General features: G+C 41.5%; 1 protein-coding gene across 1 annotated transcript in view; it reads right to left on the bottom strand.

Moving 5' to 3' along the window:
• The window catches only part of PIGB (phosphatidylinositol glycan anchor biosynthesis class B), a 369,888-nt gene that overhangs the window by 205,228 nt on the left and 145,070 nt on the right, over positions 1-19,590 (bottom strand). Inside the window, exon 5 of the mRNA XM_044078951.1 lies at positions 5,656-5,786. Within this exon, the coding sequence (XP_043934886.1) occupies positions 5,656-5,786 (131 nt within the window). The remainder of the gene's footprint in view (positions 1-5,655; positions 5,787-19,590) is intronic.

Genomic DNA, 19,590 nt, shown 5'->3' with positions numbered 1-19,590 from the left:
ATTGTGCAAACATTATAAAACTGAAGTAGCTGAAAAACGCTGGAAACATGAGCCACAAAGCATCATAGAAAACAATGGCATTTATATCAAATGGGATCATCCATTACCAACAGTTCAAAAATAGATGCAAGAAAACCAGATACAATAGTCCATGAAAAGAAGACAAAAGTAGCACTGATTATTGTCTTACATACAGAGAGACACAAAGTCATAAAGTACCAGGATTTGCAGGCAGAAACGAGGGCAATGTGGAAGAAAGATACCCAGACAGTTCCAGTAGTAGTAGGAGCAATGGGTCTTATAAAAAAGAATTTACAATCGTACTTAGATATGTTACCATCCGCGGTGGTGGTGCTGCGGTAGCGTTGTCGCCTCACAATAAGACGCTGTCCGGTTCGAGTCACAGCTAGAGCGTCTTTTGCGTGGAGACATGCGTGAATGGGCGTACCTTCATTGAAGGTTGTGCGTCAGGGCTGGTAACTCGGCACGTAAAAATCAACTACCAATCATATGGCGACCCCTAACCGGGAAAAGCCGAAAGACACAAACAAACTTAGATATGTTACCGATACATGTAACTCTGTACAAACTGCAGGAGGAGTCATTACTGGGCACATTGTGGGTGCTGTGAAGAGCACTTGTGGCTAACATCAAAGATTGAAACAATACTAATTTCATGAACTTTAATTATACCTTGACTTAGGAATGGGGTCCATTCCTGTCATGGTATTAGAAACCCAAAAAGCTTGGATAAATTAAAAAAAGAGAAATTTGCAGTGTGTTTAAAGGAGGAAGTAGGAGAGCTGTTAGTTAATGCAAGAGGGTATACAAGAAGATGATGGTGAATGTTAAGGCTTATGAGGGGGCCAGGCAGAAGGCAGCAAAAGAGGAGGCTCCCCTATAAAAGACTATGGTTAGAGGAGAAAAAAAGGCATATGAATTCATTCAGGTACAGTAGGCAACATTGAAAGTTTCATCCTCAGATATGGTTAAGGGCATGGGGGTGGGCTATAGAATGGCTAGAGATGGGTCAAAAATATTAAATGAGTTCTTCACTTTGGTAATTACAGGGGAACAAGAGGGTTGCAAAGTCATAAGAGTTGAAGTACAAATGTAGCTTTGGGGGTCAAGGTACTGGGGCTGGATGTCTTAGGGAAGAGAGGGTACTAGGGCTGGATGTCTGAGGGCACAAGATATGAGGGTTAGATGTCCCACAGGAAAAGGTACTAGAAGACAAATGAATTATCCCCTTGTGGTAGAAGGCAAAATGCTTAAAAGATTAACAATAAAACTATTTAGGCTCTGTACAAGGCAAAAAGCTGTCTGAAGACTGCATGAAGGCAACTATTGTGTCACTGCCGGTCCAGGACATAGCACCTCAACTGCAAATACATTAGTTTCAATTCAATTCCAAGGAACGCTATGAAAGTCTATGAATGAGCAACAACACAGCATTAGGTCTTGTAAGTCCAGCTTGATCGAGCCATAAGACTAGGTTAGTGCTGGGGCAGACCAATGGAAACCACCAGAAGGTGTATCTGGACTTCAGTAAAGCCAGTGATGGCATGTCTTGTAAGAAACTGGCAGGAAGATAAACAGCATGATGCACCTAGAATAATGACATGGACAAGGAAATGACAGTCGAGTTATGACAAATGGAAAAAGCTAATGAAAAATTGATAATCAATGGGGATGTCACAGGGTTCAGTGCTAAGTTTTGTATTGGACAGCATGACTACATAACAGGACATAATAGGATTTGGAAAGTAAAATCAAAATCAACTTGTTCTCTGGTGGCAACAAGAATAGTCCAAAGACAGTGAATTTGAAAAAACAGCTACTAACATATCGTACCGCAGCCTGGAGAGTGAGCAGATGCTAGGGTATGTAGTATGTTGGTAAACTCAAGAATATGGTGGGGGTATTCTTACAACATATAAATTACTGATCAAAACCGTATGCTGAAAGCAATGAGGCTACACTCTTTTTTCAAGTTTATTGTTTATTGCACTGCACTACTTTTGTTTTTGTTGGTGCTTTTCTCCACGAGCCACCTCTATTCCAAGTAACTCCAAGTTTAACTAGTAAGTTGGACTCGTAGTAGACTTCTGCTGCAGGAGACTCGCTCTACTCCTACTGTTCTGCTCGACTCTGGAACGGTATCCACATGCAAATAAAGCTTTCTGACAACTCAGTAGTTTTAAACCACTGCTTATACGTCTTAACCAGTCCTGGTCCTGTACATTCATCACATGGTTAAAAAGTTTCCACTGTACAATACTATCCAAATACTCTCCTTAAACATAATAATCTCAACCTCTTACAGAAATGACGAAACAATACACAACTGCTGCCTGTACAATCAAGTAAGTTACATTTGTGCTTTCTGTTTAGTAACTTCCACCTCTGTAAAATCTTAGAATATATATATATATATATATATATATATATATAAATAAATGTAAATAGAAATATAACTACTCTGTGCTTGACAGGATGTTGGAACTTCGTATAATGCAATGTAAGTAAATGGAGCTTTTCGCCCCAGGCCTCCACTAAAAATGGGTATTGACCAGTTGGACTTTCACGATAAACAAAGAGAAATAAATAAATAAATAAAGTTGGTCAGCAAATGCAATAAATCAATCAACTGCACACACAGTGCTGCACATACAGCAGAAGGCACAATAAGGGGGACATGAGGCTGGTAGGGTGAGTGTGCAATGGAGAGGTATAAGACGGTAAGGATCGATGGCAGCAGGTCAGGAAACCAATCAGAGTGCTGAAAATGTAGATATGACAATAGAGAATGGAATAGGTTGGCTACAATATGCACCCAGTCAGAAGGGGACAAATTGGTAGGATAGCATGAAGGGCAAAGTGAATTAAAAAATGTACTCAAGACAGCAGGAAGAGGGGGATACTCAAAATAAACTTAAAGAAATAGTATATGATAACAGCCGTGAAGCCAAGGGATGCAATGCCAGAAGGAGTATCTGGAGGTAAATTAGTAAAAGGTTTCATATTAATTAGGATTGATGAAAGTAAGCAATTGCACAGCTGCACAGGGCCTAGCTGAAACATTCATGGGTTATATTTCATCTTTTATTTATTTATTTATTTTACATTTGTAGACCAGGATAGTCCGAATGGAGCAGAGGTCCGGGGAGAAAATCTCTAAGATAATAATACACATTGAACATTTAGTAAATGCTAGTTTCAAGCAGATTACAGTCATTAGCAGTACCAGCATTTAGCACATATAGTACTAACGTATTATAAAACACTTTACAAAACATAACATTGCTTTCAAAGTTATATATACCTAACATTGCATTCAGGTTAAAGACACGTTGAGCAGCAGTTATACAATTGATCCTTCCTGAAATGGTGTGGTAGAAAAAAGTTAGAAGTAGTTGAAGGTAAGGCACCTAAGTACACTAGTCGGGGTTAGTGCAAGGACATAACCGATGAGCTTTGAAGTATTTCTTGAGCTTGTTTTTGAAATGAGTTAGTGAGGGTTCTAGGGTCAAGTCATCTGGGAGTCTGTTCCATGTTTTTCCAACAGAGTTGGCAAACAGAGAGTCCCCAGCTGAGTAGTTGGATTTGTATGTCTGAACTAGGAGTCTAGTGGATGATCGCAGTGGCCGGGTGCTGATGCAGGGGCTCATAATATTTTTTAGTGCAGGTGTATTTTCTGGTTGGTAAAGGACTTTATGTGCCACTATTAGCTGGTTGAACTGCAGAAGGCTAGGCAGTTCAAGCCATCCTATGCGATTTAGGTTGTGACAGTGGTGTGTCCGGTAGGCTGTGCCAGTAATGTGGTTATAACAGGATGATAGTTTATTAAGATATGTTTTAAGTTGAAGAATAGAGGTGAGGTGTAGGGAAGAGTTGATAGTAGATGGGAACGAGCAATTGCAGTTCTAGCAAGTGGGGTAAGGAAAGGTTTGATTCTGTAAAGAGAGCCAATTTTTTATTAATGGTTTTGATAGTTTGATTGATATAAGCATCAAACTTCAGGTTATCAACTATGACACCCAGTAGTTTAGTTTGGACTTCTGGGGAGATGATAGTGCCATTGTTAGCGGTTATGTTGAAAGATGGCAGGAGAGTCCTGCATGTGGGGGAGAAGAGGAGCAGCTCAGTTTTGTTGGGGTTTAGGATTAGATGTTGATCAGAGAGCCATTTTTCTACTGCACTGAAGGTATTTTGGGTTAATGTGAATAAAGTAGCTGGTGAGGTGTCAGAACAAATCAAGGTGGAGTCATCTGCATATTGAATACAGGTAGCATCTGGGATGACTGAATGAAGGTCATTGATAAAGATGGAGAAAAGAAAGGGTCCTAGTATCAAGCCCTGGGAACTCCTAATGTAATGGGTAGGCGAGATGATAGCTTGTCCTGCCATAGCACTGCCTGTTGCCTGCCCTGCAGGTAGGATTGAAACCACTGAAGTGCATGGTTGTTTAAGGAGAAGGCCTTCAGGGTATTTATAAGCATTTTGTGGTCAACCATGTCAAAAGCCTTGGATAGATCTAAAAAGACTGCTGAGGACAGTTTGTTATTATTACGGTTGTGGTTAATGACGTTAGGGAAAGAGAGGAGTGCAGAAGTAGTACTGTGGTGTGGCTTTAAGCCATGCTGAAAGTTGGACAACAACTTGTTCTGTTTGAGGTAATGCATGAGCTGTATGTGTACACACTTCTCCATACTTTTAGCTGGAGTTTGACAGCTTAGTGGAACTGCCTCCTTTATGGAGAGGTATGACATGGGAGATTTTCCATATAGTGTGTACAGTAGCTTCAGATATAGCTCTGTTGATCAAGATTGAGATGGGGTATGCTATGGTGTCAGCTGGGAGGAGGTCGGCAGTCAGGGTGATGGGTCTTAGTTTCTTAAGTAGGGCACGAATAAGTTGAGTAGGAACAGGTTGGAAGGTAAAGTGTGTTTGGGTACTGGGTGTGGCTGCATTAGACTTAGAGCCATTGGGAGAGGGTTGACTGGCTAGAGACTAAGTTGTAGCAGTTTAAACTGTTTCAGGAAAGGGGGGGGGGGTGGAAAAGAGAAGGCAGTAGGAGTGGTTAGAGGGATACCTTGATTGACTCAAGACACCACACCAGAGGTAAGTTGAATGTAAGGGCCTAAAATCTGCACTCAGCACTTTGATTTTACTTATGTTTAGCAGGAAAGACAGACCAACAATATACAATTTTGAGGATTTTTACAAGAGTTACTTGTTCAAATGTCAGACAAGTAAGCAAAACTTTCAACAGGAATCTATGAGTGTTAGAAAGCCAGAAAGGTACAAGGTATACTTGTAAAAATTAGGGTCAGAGAGACAAATGTAAGAGTCAGTGTACTTTAGTTACAGGGGATGGGGGCAAACACTCAAGCAGAAAAGAGCCCTATGGCTGACCAAAATGGTGACTTGCTTAATTACACAGCACTGTAAGAGAAAGCTTAAGAAATGCTTTTTATATGTGTAACCTACTCTGATTAATTGCTGGGAGAAAGAGATTTTCTGGGAGATTTACCAAGTAGCATGTGACAAATGGCCTTGCCAATATACTAACTTCTTATCTAACATCTAGAACATAAATTGCACCATGTCTACTCTTAATAACAACAAAACAATTTAGAAATAATTTCTGACCTGCTCTTCTTGTGTGTCCCATGGAATGGATAGTAGTAAAGTGCAAAGACTGTGAGGATGGTTTCCATGCTGTTTGTTAGTGTTCTGGTACAACAGTACCATGTAAACCAAGAACAAAGCTGACAAAAGTACTAAAATGAAAAAAAAAAATATTAAGTAAAAGGTATTTCCGAACAATGTCCTTTTACTTTATTAAAAATAACAACCGATTTAACATATTTCCAAGACAAATATAAAGCTGGCATTTGTTACAGTTTTTACCTTTGTAGTGCTGCAATCTAGCTTGCCAACCTGTCTTGAACAATATAATGCTGCAGTATTAATTCTTATTTTATTTACTTGTCTTTATTGACCAGGAAATGTCTGACATATTCAACAGAGACCTGGGGAGAAAAGCTCCACATTTAAATTACATGTGATGCACATTTATAATTGCAGGATAAAACACCTGTACACAGCACAGTCCTATGGCATGTTTACCTAGATAACTGGTGTCAGTACACACTGTCAATTTCTGATGACCACAAGCACCTTGTAGCACAAATGACAAAATAGTGACACTGCTTTGTGTTTCTCATACTGACAAACTACGTTCAACAGCAAAAGACAGCTGTGGGTAGAGAAGTCAAGTGTGTGTGTGTTTATTCTTTACTAAACCAAAGGGTAAAAAGGTCACACAGACAAACCATTTAATATAAACTACAAGAAAGACGCAGCCCAGCTAGAGCCTTCACTGCATAACACCTTCTACCTCCAGTAATGGCGGCCCATGGTAATATGCAAGGACATGGTGTTTCAGCTACATGGCTTCTGAATGCCCATAACTTGTTATTATTTAAGTCAAGTTTAGCAACAAGTGGGGTTTGGCTTTACTGGCCTGAATATACCCATAAAGATTTAAAAATTTAAAAGCATGGGCCGTTAGAAGCCATGTAGCTGAAACACTGGTATATCCTTAACAGGCAATTTAAATATATTCCATGGGCTTCCACTACAGGAGGTTTATATTAATAGTGAAGACTCTAGCTTGGTTGGTTTATTTTTACATTAAGATATGGGCATCTTGCAATGTTTACGACACTTAGTGTAGAGTCCAAATCAAGGGAGACTGAAAAACAACAACACTATTTTAACATGGTCATACTAGCTGGGGAAGTAATATGATAGAATCTCTGTCTCTAGCAGCAATACCTCAAGTACAGGTGATGGTCTGCTTGTATACACAATGGTGGATCAGCCAGTGGTGGCCCACTCTTCCAAGGGTCCAAGTTTTAGGCAGTTTCCAGCACAAAAGCAGTTACTGGGAAATTCAGCATAATCATTTTGTTTAATAGTGTGGTGTGTGTGTTTTTGGTTGGGGTTTATATACAAGTACACAGCAGGACAGAGGCAAAATCCCCATACTTTAACAAGGGTTGAAACGCCAGCTTTTCCCTACATTGCAGCTTTGATGCTACACTAGGCCTTTTCATGGACCTCATAACCACCACCAAGGACCCTGTGCAATGCTGGTAACCAAGAAGTGGGATGCCCTCATTCATCAGTCTGTACATGGATGGTTTAACCAGGTACTTACTGGGTGGTAGAGCCTTCTCTGTATAGGAATCCTACTGTGTCAATGGGCATTTCACGTAGTGATCCAAGGATTCATGTAATGTAGCATGGCTGGGAGGAAAAAAAAGGATTCACTTTATATATATATATATATATATATATATATATATATATATATATATATATAAAGGACTACCGGTCAGTTAACATTAGATAAAAGCAATGATGTTCGTCGGAATGTTGCAAAATAAACAAGCCTGGAGCAGAATGGGCTGCAGGAAAAAAATAATGCAGGGAGTAGGTTTCTTGGGGGGAAAAGGAACCTTTCCAAATACAGAAATCATCTGAGAATGACAGCTGCTGAAGAAACCTTTAACGAGAAGTTTTCCCTTTTTCCAGGGGAGGAGGAGCCTCAGAATTGATTATATATAGGGGGATACAGGAGGCACACAACACTCTCTATATTGGGGGAGGTGAGAGTAAAGTTTTGCCACCCCCCCAAAAAAAATATTTAAGTTATTTTGCTTTTGTTTGTGTTTTTCAGTCAATATGTACAGTCGGTTAAGCTCCACTCAGCTGACCAACCTAGGCCCCTTCCTGGTCCCTGCATTTGATTAAACATTCACTGCAAAAGTAATTTCTAGATACTGAAAATTACCTAAATGAACTTAAACTCATCCTAAACCCAAACAAAACAAAATGAATAATCTTCCCCAACAGCAAAACCAAAGCAAAACCACCACCTTTCGCCATCGACTCCACTAATGGCAATATAATAGAACCAGTTAACCAAACAAAACTACTTGGTGTCACAATACACAACAACCTAACATTCAACCGCACCACATGCTCCAGAGGCCTCAACCTCATTACCACAATCAACAGAACATGCTGGAGGGACAGGTTCATAAACCAGAGACTGCCCATGCTCTGGAATAGACTTACCACACATGTCAAGCAGAGCACTTCACTGGTCCTCTTCAAGAGAGATCTTGATAAGTGAATGGGAAACAGAAAGTTCACCCCAGGGATCACTCCAATGGCTCTACTTGATAGAGGCACTGGGAACTAACGTCGGGTGGTACGATGCCAGGGCACTTCTCTGGGCTAGGCTTGTAAAGGCTCCAGGGCCATTAGCCTAGTATGCACCTATGAACACATATCACTCACAATTAAGAAAGTTCACATCAAACTTGGTGCACTATACAGGCCAAACCTTACCTCACTCAAAATGCCAGACTCGCCACAGTCAGATCCCACCTCCTACCTACTCTCCTCTACTGTTCTCAACATTTCACTAACCTGCGCAAGTCTGATTTACATCTACTTGATTCCTGCTATAACAAAATAGCAAAATTTGTTGCTAATATACCCAACAGGACCCATCATTGCCTTGCTCTTCAAAAACTACACTGAGCAATAACAGATTGGGAAATTCAATCCAATCAGCTCACCACTGCCCACTCCATTATCCACAAACCTGAAAACTGCCCTGCACTCTCCAACCAAGTGCAACTAAATACCAACCCCAGGACCCATGGATAATCCGATAATCTTATATTTAAGGTAACCAGTCCCATAATTACTTTGGTGACTCTCTCTTCTCCTTCAAAGTACCCAAAATGTGGAACCTATCACCCCAAAATATCAGAAAAAAACAAAGATAGTCATAGCTTCAAACAACTCCTAATGGAATACCTTACTCAACAATGGTTATGCTCCTGTAATGCTCCTGGCTAGTTTTTCATGCCATTAATTAAACGTTTTTTCTTTGGTGCTATCTACCCCTTGTCTTACTTCTACCAAATGAAAATACCACAATGGCTTATTTTAGTTATATATCTAATGAGTTTCATATTACTGTCTGTAGTAAGGCTTACGAAATGTAATGTTTTTCTGTGTTACATTTCCTTTTTGTAAATTGTGATTGTTGGCAACTGTTAAACTTTTTTGTATATTGTTTGTAAATCTTTTTAAAAATTTTTTGTAATCTTTTTTGTACTATTGTTATGGACATATTCTCCCCGGGTCTCCGCTGAAAACAGGCTACTTGCCCAGCCAGACTCTACCCAGTTAACAAATGTAAAATAAAATAAATATGTCACCAAAATCAGGGTCACCAGTGAAGGGAGTTTAAAACATCAGGAGGCTGATACTCTTTTAAAGCCAGGAAGATCTAAGCCAGGTAAGATGGCAAAAGGCAAGACCCCACCACTCCATAAGTGACATGTTGTATTAAAGCAACAGTTGCTGATGTGACAAGCAGCCATCAAGAAGAAAATAAAGATCATGCTACAGAACACCTACAACCTCTCAAGCCGATTGCTTCTTCTGCATCCAGATAAACAAGGTAACGAGATAAAACATACAGCAGGATTAGAGCTTACTCATTTCACTAACAAATCCATATATCAAAGCAATATCTCAGGAGAAAAGGAGTCCAAGAGGTGAGGCTAGAATTCTGACTTAACAGCAAGAGACTAGATGTGGATGATAAGAAGGAACGAGACAGTAGTAGTCATTTTATCAGGTTGTGCTCGGCTTCAGATTGTTATGCATAACAAAGACAGGACTACAGATGTACGTTGGAAGGAAAAGTGTGTTTCAGAAGTCAGAGAGACTGAATTCATGGGCTTTACTAGGTTAGAAGAATGTAGGGTGAAAATATCTAAATTGGAGGGCATCTGTGAAAACAAAAGTACAGTTGTGTACACTTACCATAAATGCAGATGTTCGAGTGTATTCACTGTTGCAGTCATTACATTTGGGTTATCTGCTTGCAGTAACCCTCAGTTGGCCTGATTAACAAAGTCTTGGGTCATGCATCGTTGCTGTCCCTTCTTCCGTGACATCAGGTCGCCAGGGGTATAAAACATGCAGCCGATGCCATTACATCAGTTTTTCTTGCCCCAGATGTCAGGTGCCCCCCCCCCCCCCCCAATGGGAAGCAACTACATCTATAAATATACATGGTTATACCTCCAACAAAAAAGCAAACACACAAAAAAGCTTTTGACCATAGTAGAGGAGAGTAGAGGTATAGCCAAAAGAAGTAAGGGGGCGGGAGGGAGATTAACCAGGACTGCAACAGTGAATACACTCTAACATCTACATTTATGGTAAGTGTACACAACTGTACTATGTTCTTCGTGTTTCACTCTTGCAGTCATCACATTTGGGTTGATTCCCAAAGATAAGGATGAGAGGAGGAATTCAGATAGCATTAGGACTGGCTAAAAGGCCCTGCAAGACTACATTGGCAAAGCCAGCTCTGGATTTAGAGAAAACTGGCAGATGGTAATGCTTGGATTTAGAGAAAATTGGCAGATGGTAATGCTTGGTTATGTACAGAACTCCAGGTAGCATCTTCTAGGATGTCCCTGGTAGGGATGCCTCTGAGAAAGGCTGTAGAGGTAGATGCATCCCTGGTTGAGTGTGGTCTGATCCCCTGTGGGTTAGGCTTTCCATGGTGCTTGTAACAGAACTGAATACAATGGCCTATCCATTTGGAAATGGTTTGCTTTGAAATAGCCTTCCCCTCTGCCCCTGCAGCAAATGCCACCAGCAGTTGTTCAGATTTCCTTTGAGGTTTAGTCCTGTCCAAATAGAACATAAGTTGTCTGTGCACATCTAAGGAGTGCAGTATCCATTCCCCTTTGTTCTGTGGATTAGGAAAGAAGGTTGGCAAGTGAATGGATTGATTACGGGCCACACTGGATACCACCTTGGGCATGAAGGAGGGATTGGTTTTGAGGGACACTCTGTCCACATGAAAGATGATGAAAGGCTCCACTGCCATAAGGGCCTGTAATTCAGATACCCTTCTTGCTGAAGTGATTGCTAAAAGGAAAAGCTGTTTTCCAAGAAAGGAATTTTAAGTCTGCAGTAGCAGCTGGCTCGAAAGGAGGAAGAGTGAGTTTCTCCAATACAAAGTTAAGGTCCCTGGCTGGAGTTGGAGCTCTCCTGGGTGGTCGTAAATTTTTGGCCCCTCTGAGGAAATGCTTGAGCAGTGGATGAGAGAAGAGGGGAGGTTCTGTGTTATAATGAGCTGAAATGGCTGAGGCATGAATTTTGATGGAGGAGAAAGACAGGCCCTTGTGAAGCATCTCAGATAAGTATTGTAAAATCTGAGGTAAATTGGGCACTGCTGTGCTCATCCCTTGAAAGTGGTTCCAGGCACAGAATCTTTTCCATTTTGCCTCTAAAATTATATCCATCACTGGTTTACTGAGGGATGGTAAAGGAGAGATTAAGTAATTAGCCAGGCTGCTAGGTTCAGTGATTGAAGCTGAGGGTGCAGAATCTGGTTCTCCTGCTGAGACAATAGGGTAGGAGTCTTAGGCAGGTGCCATGGGCCCAACAGTGACAACACTGCCCAAGAGAGGGTACCAGTGTTGGCGTGGCCAGTCTGGTGTAATTAAAATCGGCCTTGGTTTGTCTTGTTTGATCTTTAGTAGTACTTTGGAGAGAAGAGGCAGAGGAGGAAAGGCATAAACTGATAGGCTTTTCTAACTGAAGGACAGAGCATCCACTTTCCAAGCTTGTTTGTGGGGAGTCCTTGTGCAAAATTTGTCCAATTGATAGTTCTGGGGGGAGGCAAACAGGTCTATATCTGGGCTACCCCATTTGCTTGTCAACATGTTGAAAATCCTTGGTTCCAGTTTCCACTCACGTGGGTCCATGAGGTTTCTGCTTAGTTCGTCTGCCAGTGTATCTAGTTTTCCTAGCAGGATTTGAACTTGTAGATGCACTTGGTAGCTCAGGGCTGTGTTCCACAATGCCATGGCTAGTCTGCAGAGGGTGTAAGAATGTGCACCCTCCGCTTGTTTATGTACCACATAACAGTGGTGTTGTACGTCTTTACCATTAATTGTCCTGCAAGGATGTGGTCCTTGAAGGCTGTCAGAACATTTGATTGATATGCAGGTGCATTTGACTTGGGTTCCATTTGCCCTGAATGCACTTCCCTGCCAGGTGAGCCCCCCATGCATAGTCTGATGCATTTGTTGTTACAGTCTGGGCGGCAGGGAGTAGTGTGAATGGTAGTCCCTTGTTTTGGTGGCAGGCCTCTGCCCACCAAAGGAACTCTAGTCGTAGGCAAGGTATGATAGGAATCATTGCTTCTAGATCCTGAGAATGTTGACACCATAGGCTTTTTAGATACCATTGTAGTTTCCTCATATGCAATCTTGCATATGGAATTAGAAGAATGCAGGAGGCCATGAACCCCAAGGCTTGTAGTATTTGCCTTGCAGATAGCAGGGTTTTGTGGCCACTAGTTTGAAGTAGCTTGTCAAATGAATTTGTTTCTCTAGTGTGAGGAAAGCCATCTGGGAAGCTGTATTCAAGCTTGCTCCCAGGAATATAATTTGTTGACAGGGTACCAGGTGTGATTTCTTTTCGTTTATGGCGTACCCCAGACAAGTTAGCACCATTTGTACAAAGGCCAGATGATTCAAAAGTATGTCCTGGCTTTCTGCCTGAATTAGACAATCGTCCAGTTATGGGTATATTTGAATATTTATTTGCCTGCAAAATGCAATGACTGGAGCTAGGCACTTTTTGAATAACCTGGGTGCAGTACATAAGGCAAAGGGCAGTGCAGAGAACTGATAGTACGTGTAGCCTGCTTTGAAACGTAGGTATCTTCTGCAAGATTCCCTGATTGGGATGTGCAGATATGCTTCCTTTAAATCTAGAGTTTCCAACCAGGCGTCTTTGCCTAGCATAGGGAGCAACTGTTGAAGAGTCAACATCTTGAATTTTTGGAATCACCAAACAGGTATTTAGAGTAGACAGGTCCAGGATAGGATGCCATGAATTGTCTTTTCTGGGTACCAGGAAAAGTCTCAAGTAGAAACCTTGTCCCTTTTCCTCTTCTGGTACCAACTGAATAGCCCCCCATGCTTAAGAGAGAAAGTACTTGCTTTTGGGCCTCTGCTCACTGATTTGGGGGTAGATCTGGCCACCCGCTTGGGTGTTGGTAACGTGTGGAAGTGAAATCTGTATCCCTGGGACACTATATTTAGAACCCATTTGTCCTGGGTAATGAGTTCCCAGTTCTTTGCATGAACAGCAATCTTTCCCCCCAAAGGTGCAGTCAGTTGAGAAGTGCTTGGAAGTTTTAAAAAGTAATCATTGAGACAATTTACCATAGGGGGAGTTTTATTACTCCCAGATTTAGAAGTGGAGGCCCCCCACTGCTTAGTCCTATGCATACCCTGGGACTGAAGCCTGGGAGCTCTGCTGAATCTGGGTTTGGACTGAGAAGGTCTGGTTTAAGGGAGCATCCAGTAATTTCACTTTAACATGATCTGGCAAGGATTGCTCCTTAAGCCAAGCATGACTTTTAAGTACAGACCCAGTTACAGCAGCCCTGCAAGATGCCTCTAGTGAAAAAAAAAAACACATTGCAAAGTATGTTTTCCAACTTATTCAGCTGAGTGCAGTAAATCCTGTAAATCCTTATTTTCAGCACAATCAGGAATCAACATCATTTTCTGTTTAAGCAATCCAGTAATATGCTGCTGATACTTTACCATATGAAACTGGCAGTTTAAGGCCCTAATGGCCAAAGTTGCAAAAGTGTATACCTTCTTACCCCATCTATCCAGCACCCTGGAGTCTCTATCAGAGGGGGTAGGATTTTTGGCAGTAGTAGCTTTAATGCCCTTGGGTCCCTGTGAAATGGTCTCAGGATCCGCAGTACGATTTTTAAAAAGGAACTTGTGAGAGTCATGGACCCTGTAATATCTATCAGGCTTTCTGAGAGCAATTCAGAATCCTGGTCAGAAGTATCATAAGCAAACACAGTCCTGGGTCTCTTAGAGGGGGAAGGCTGGCTTCCCCTGATTAAAGTAATAAGGTCTTCAGCCATTCTTATCATTTGTTTTCTAAGCATAGAGGCCTGACCATGCGGTCTGGGCATCAGTTTTCTAGGCATGGTTTGAGTTTTAGGCCTTGAAGAAGAAGACTGCGTCTGTTTAATATGCAAGTCAGTACCCCTGAATACACCCTCAGAAGTCAGTGCCTGCACAGCGGCTCCGGACCCATCCAAGGCAGAGACATCCACAGGTTCCACAGTTGAAGCATCTCACGGCATACTGGACTCCGAATGGGTCTCAGTAGAGGCCTGCGAATCTGAAGTAGCAGGTATCAGGGGCTGCAAAAGTGCCTCACTGAGTACCAGCGAACTGGCGACTGGCTTAGGAAAAGCATCATCAGCAGCTTTTGACCTAGGTGGCCTGTCTCTGTCTTTATCTTTGCGTTTTTTTCGGGATGTCGGTAATCGGATGGCTTACCGAAGACATATCAGGACATATCAGGATAATTGAACTGAGCACCAAAATATTTAGCAGCAAAAATATACTGACGACGGATAGTTCATGGTTTAAATAAGGCACAAAACCAACAGCGAGGTACATCGTGGTCAGAGCCTAGGCAAGGAATACAGTACGAATGAAAATCTTTATGAGGTATTTGCTTTCCACAAGTGATGCAATTATTTACTTTTACTGACATTGGTTTAGAGCAAGAAAAAGTTTCCCCATCGGGTTACTTAGCTTTTAGTTGAAAACTTCGGTTCTGAAACTCGAAAACGAAAATTTCAGGAGTCGGCCGACTGGCACTTGCGAACTGCTTCGGGCACCGCACGGCAAGAAAGACTAATGTAATGGCGTCGGCTGCATGTTTTATACCCCTGACGACCTGATGTCACAAAAGAAGGGACAGCAACTGACGCAGGTCCCAATACTTTGTTAATCAGGCCGACTGAGGGCTACTGCAAGCAGATAACCCAAATGTGATGACTGCAACAGTGAAACACGAAGAACATAAAAAAAAAATCCCCAGGAAATGTATACTTCTGGAGGATGGTGGAATGGTGAAAAGACCTGAACAGGTGCAAAGAGGTTGGAGGCTGGTCATGGATACCTAAATAATGTGAACCCTGCAATGGTCCTAACAGAAGATGCATAGGGGACACCAAGGAAGAAGCGGCCCACCACAAACATTCCAACCAGACAAAAGAAGCAAAATGAAGTATCTCAACTGCTGTCTTCAGAAACATTATCAACACTCATGCCATGCATGCAATGATGGCTGTCATTCTTCTTGTAACTCACATGCTTGACATCACAATCTATTAATTAAAAATATATATTAAGAAATCAAGAGGAAAAATGGAGCTGCAGCCATAACATGAATGGTCATTGGCTGTAGACATGCGTGATAAAGTAGCCAACCTTCACTGCTACACAGAACAGTCAGAGCACTGATGCGGAACCAGGCTAACTTGTTGATGTTGAAACGCACAGCATGTGTACGAGCAGCTCCACTTTTGGCCCTAGCTCACATGGAGTTGGATTCAGAATGAAAGCAAAAAAGGTACTCACCACATATGCTTATGAAACTTGTACTGTTAGGACTAATGTCCAAACAGAAAGCAGACACAAAGCACATAATACACAAAATCTGTAAGATGGCCTAGCTTTAGAATCAGATTCCAGAAGTCTTTCTGGAAAATATGTAGTGAAGACTCACCTTATCTTACCACCAGAGACTTTTCTTTGGTTGTTTTCACGCTAATTGTGGTTAATTCGTTACCACCAGGGACATCAGAAACTCATGTGGATGAGAAAGATAGCCTGTGACAATATAGTTCTGGCATTACTCTGTAAGGACTGCACCTTGACAAACACTTCTACCTTTTCTGTTTTTTTATTCTCCTTTGTCTTTGTTGAAGGGTTTTTTCTATTAAAGCTTCACTGACTATAACATTTAAACATACCTCTAAGCAGAGTCAGTGATCCCCCCAACAACTCTGCCATCTTGCATTCTCTTTAACATCCCTTTCTTTTACATCCAGTGACACTTGCATTCCCCTTTCACAACACACACCTTTCCTTATCCATACCTTACTAGGGTAGCCATTTTCCAGAGTTCTACTCACACACTGTCATTCTCATCTGCTTCCAGTTTTGTCAAGTCAGTCAAAACTTCAACTCGATGAAATTCACAAAAAAAAAAAAAAAAAAAAAAAAAATTGCAGCACATCAAACCCCTGCACCTTCTGTATGCTGAGGGTTTAGATATATTATCTCCATGGTTGCAATTTTGTGACTAAAACACAAAATCACACAGAAAAGGAATCACGGATGGCTTGCCAATAGAACAGTGACCATAAAGTTCTATGTCAGATGCTGAAACTGATGAATTTGTACCTTTTCTACGTTACACTCAGTGATTAGGAAGGTAATATTCATACCCACACCTGATATTACTATTACTAAGACCTACCTGAACAATCACATTGTCTGCCCATACTATTATTCACACCTGTACCTTTGTACATTTCATCTTTAGTTCTGGCCGACCACACCATCACTGTCAATAATCATGCACACAATTACACACATTTACAGTAGAGATGGATTATTAGGCTCCTGGTATCACACAATATTCTCTTTCATACATTACATATAAGCATACACAACAGAAGTATGCACACTGTCATACACATCATAGTGAATAACACAACAGACGTATGCACCTTGTCATACACATCATAGTGAATAACACAACAGAAGTATGCACTCTGTCATACACATCACAGTGAATAACACAACAGAAGTATGCACATTGTCATACACATCACAGTGAATAACACAGCAGAAGTATGCACATTGTCATACTCATCATAGTGAATATACTGAAACTACAACCACTGTGTGGAAACAAAATGTATGACACACTGTCAACATTAGCCAGAAAAGGATTCAGTTAATTAGCCTGTCATGTCATGTATTAGTACCTCTTCCTAGAAAAATACATACTTATGACACATAACATGACTTAGTATACTACCATATTTAATGTGGACATTTAATACCACCACTGTAAAGTGGCACAAAATACACAAAATCATTACACCTGTCAAATTTAATTGCATTATATTTCAGTGTAGTACAATACATCGATAGCCATTTGTCTACTTATACTAACAGGAAAATAATACATTTATCATGCTAGCTACAAGTAAGCAACTGGCTAAAGCTGATACTTCCCTGTATTAAGGCCAGGCCAGCAAAGAAAGAAAGCACAGTTGTGAAAGTAAAGTAAACTTACCTTAACAGTAGATGCTCGAATGATCACTGCTGCAATAGCCAAAGCTATATTGGGTACATCCTGGTAAGGATATCATGAATCAGACAGCTTCCAAAACTTTCAAGGCACCTTTCATAAGCCCAAACCATTACACAGCTCAAGCTGAGCTGACTAAAAGGGAGGTTTGAGCACCAAGCTCTTCAAAACTTTTGTCCCAACAGAAAGAGAAGAGAGAGGCTAAAGCTCTAAGAGGACAAAGTTAAGGCTATAATACTAAATGTCCACACCCTAGTACAAAAGACATACAAAAATAAGGGGGAAGGAGGGAGGGACTGGCAGCAGCGATCATCTGAACATCTGCTGTTATGGTATGTTTCTTACACAACCATACTATATTCATCACTGGTGCAGTAGCCTGAGTTATATGGTTAGATTACCAAAGTGTAACGTGGCTGGGAGGCAGAAAGATGAGTGTCCAGGGGTTTCTGGAGAATGGTCCTAGCAAAGCCATTCATACACCTGGAGAACTACATTGCCTATCATACATTCAGACCACCCTCTGAAAAGGAAAAACAAAAGGAAGAGGCATTTCCATTTTTGTAAAAAACAAACAATCACACTGCAAGACTGGTCCAAGCAGGATGACTCACTTGAGCTTCTCCATGTCCAGCTAACCGTATGCAAAATCCCCCACCATATCATCTCTAGCTACAGGTCCCCAGCCATGAAAATGACTACACATACCTGAAATTACTAGTGTTACTAGAATCACTAACCATTCAGCCCAGCACACTACCCATGGATGATTTTAACTACTCCTCCATAGACTGGGAAGCATACACAACTAACATGCAAGCTCAGAGATTCCTGAACTTTGCCAAAGCAAATGCTCTGGGACAGCTGGTCTGCACTCCCACTCTCTCTCTCTCTCTCTGTTCCATCAGGCAACAAGCGTTCCTCCAGACACTCATTTCTGTAGCAGTTAAGGTTTTATGGGGTTGATAGCCCGAAGCCAAACCCTGCTCAGACAGTGTACCATACACTCGCATGCAAGCACACAGACACACACACACACACACACACACACACACACACACACACACACACACACACACACACACACACACAAACTAGGACCAATTTAGAGTGTCCAATCCACCTACTGCATGTCTTTGGAATGTGGAAAAAAAACAGAGCACCTTTAGGAAACCCAGCTGAACACAAGGAGGACATGCAAACTCCACAAAGAAGGCACCCCAACACAGAAGTGAACTGGAGAATCTCTTGCTATGAGGCAACAACATTAACCTCTGCACCACTGTGCTGCCTGCACTCCCACTAGGGGCTCAAATATCCTTGACATAGTACTCGCAAACATGGGGGAGTTTTGCACCCTCTCCCCAACACAACGTCCTCATTGGTAAGATCGAATTATAAATCGGTCTTCTTTGAAATAAATGTAATGGTAAAATCCCCATCAAACCCCAAAACCCTAAAGAATTTTCCAAGGTAAATGACCTTCTATTAAGTGATAGCATAGGCAATTTAAGAGCTCCTCCTAACCCCAAAACCATGAAAGCTTATGCAGAAGTACACACAAATGCTCTGAATAGAAATGGCAGTATCTGGCTGAACTCTACCCAGGTCTATCAGGAAAAACAATAAACCCTGGCAGACCTCTGACATACAGATTATACAACAGAAGGAAGACATTCCTGCCTAGAAGCAAGTGACAGGGTTCACAACTGAAAAAAATATCCCTCATTAGTTTCAACAGACGAATTAGGCAACTAATCAAGTCCTCAAAGCTAAATACGAGACTAAAATAGCAACTCAAGCAAAGGATAAACACAAAGCATTTTTAGCTATGTCCGAAATTTTAAAGGAATCACTAAACAATGTGCTGAGTTGGCTGTAGATGGCACCACCTATACTCAGCCAGAAGAAATTGCAAACACCCTGGCTGATAAATTCAGCTCAAATTTCACCCACTCATCACCTCCAGTCACTACTCATGAAATACAACCTACGACTCCTTTGCCTATTATCAGAAAAGGACAGGTCATGACTGCACTCTCTAAAGCTAGAAACACAGCATCAACAGGTCCTGATGGGATCTCAGGGTGCCCATAAAATAGCTCAAAACATGACCTAGCAGACCCACATGATCTCCATTTAACCACCTTCTCTAAACAGGCCTTGTCTCAGTAGTGTGGAGGGCAGCAACAGTCATCCTTCTGCACAAGGAAGAGGACCATCAATGGACCCAGGAAACTA

The sequence above is a fragment of the Protopterus annectens genome, chromosome 7.part1 (assembly GCF_019279795.1).
Source record: "Protopterus annectens isolate FY-2018-M chromosome 7.part1, PAN1.0, whole genome shotgun sequence".
Taxonomy (NCBI): domain Eukaryota; kingdom Metazoa; phylum Chordata; order Ceratodontiformes; family Protopteridae; genus Protopterus; species Protopterus annectens.
This window is presented reverse-complemented; position numbering and strand designations above follow the sequence as displayed.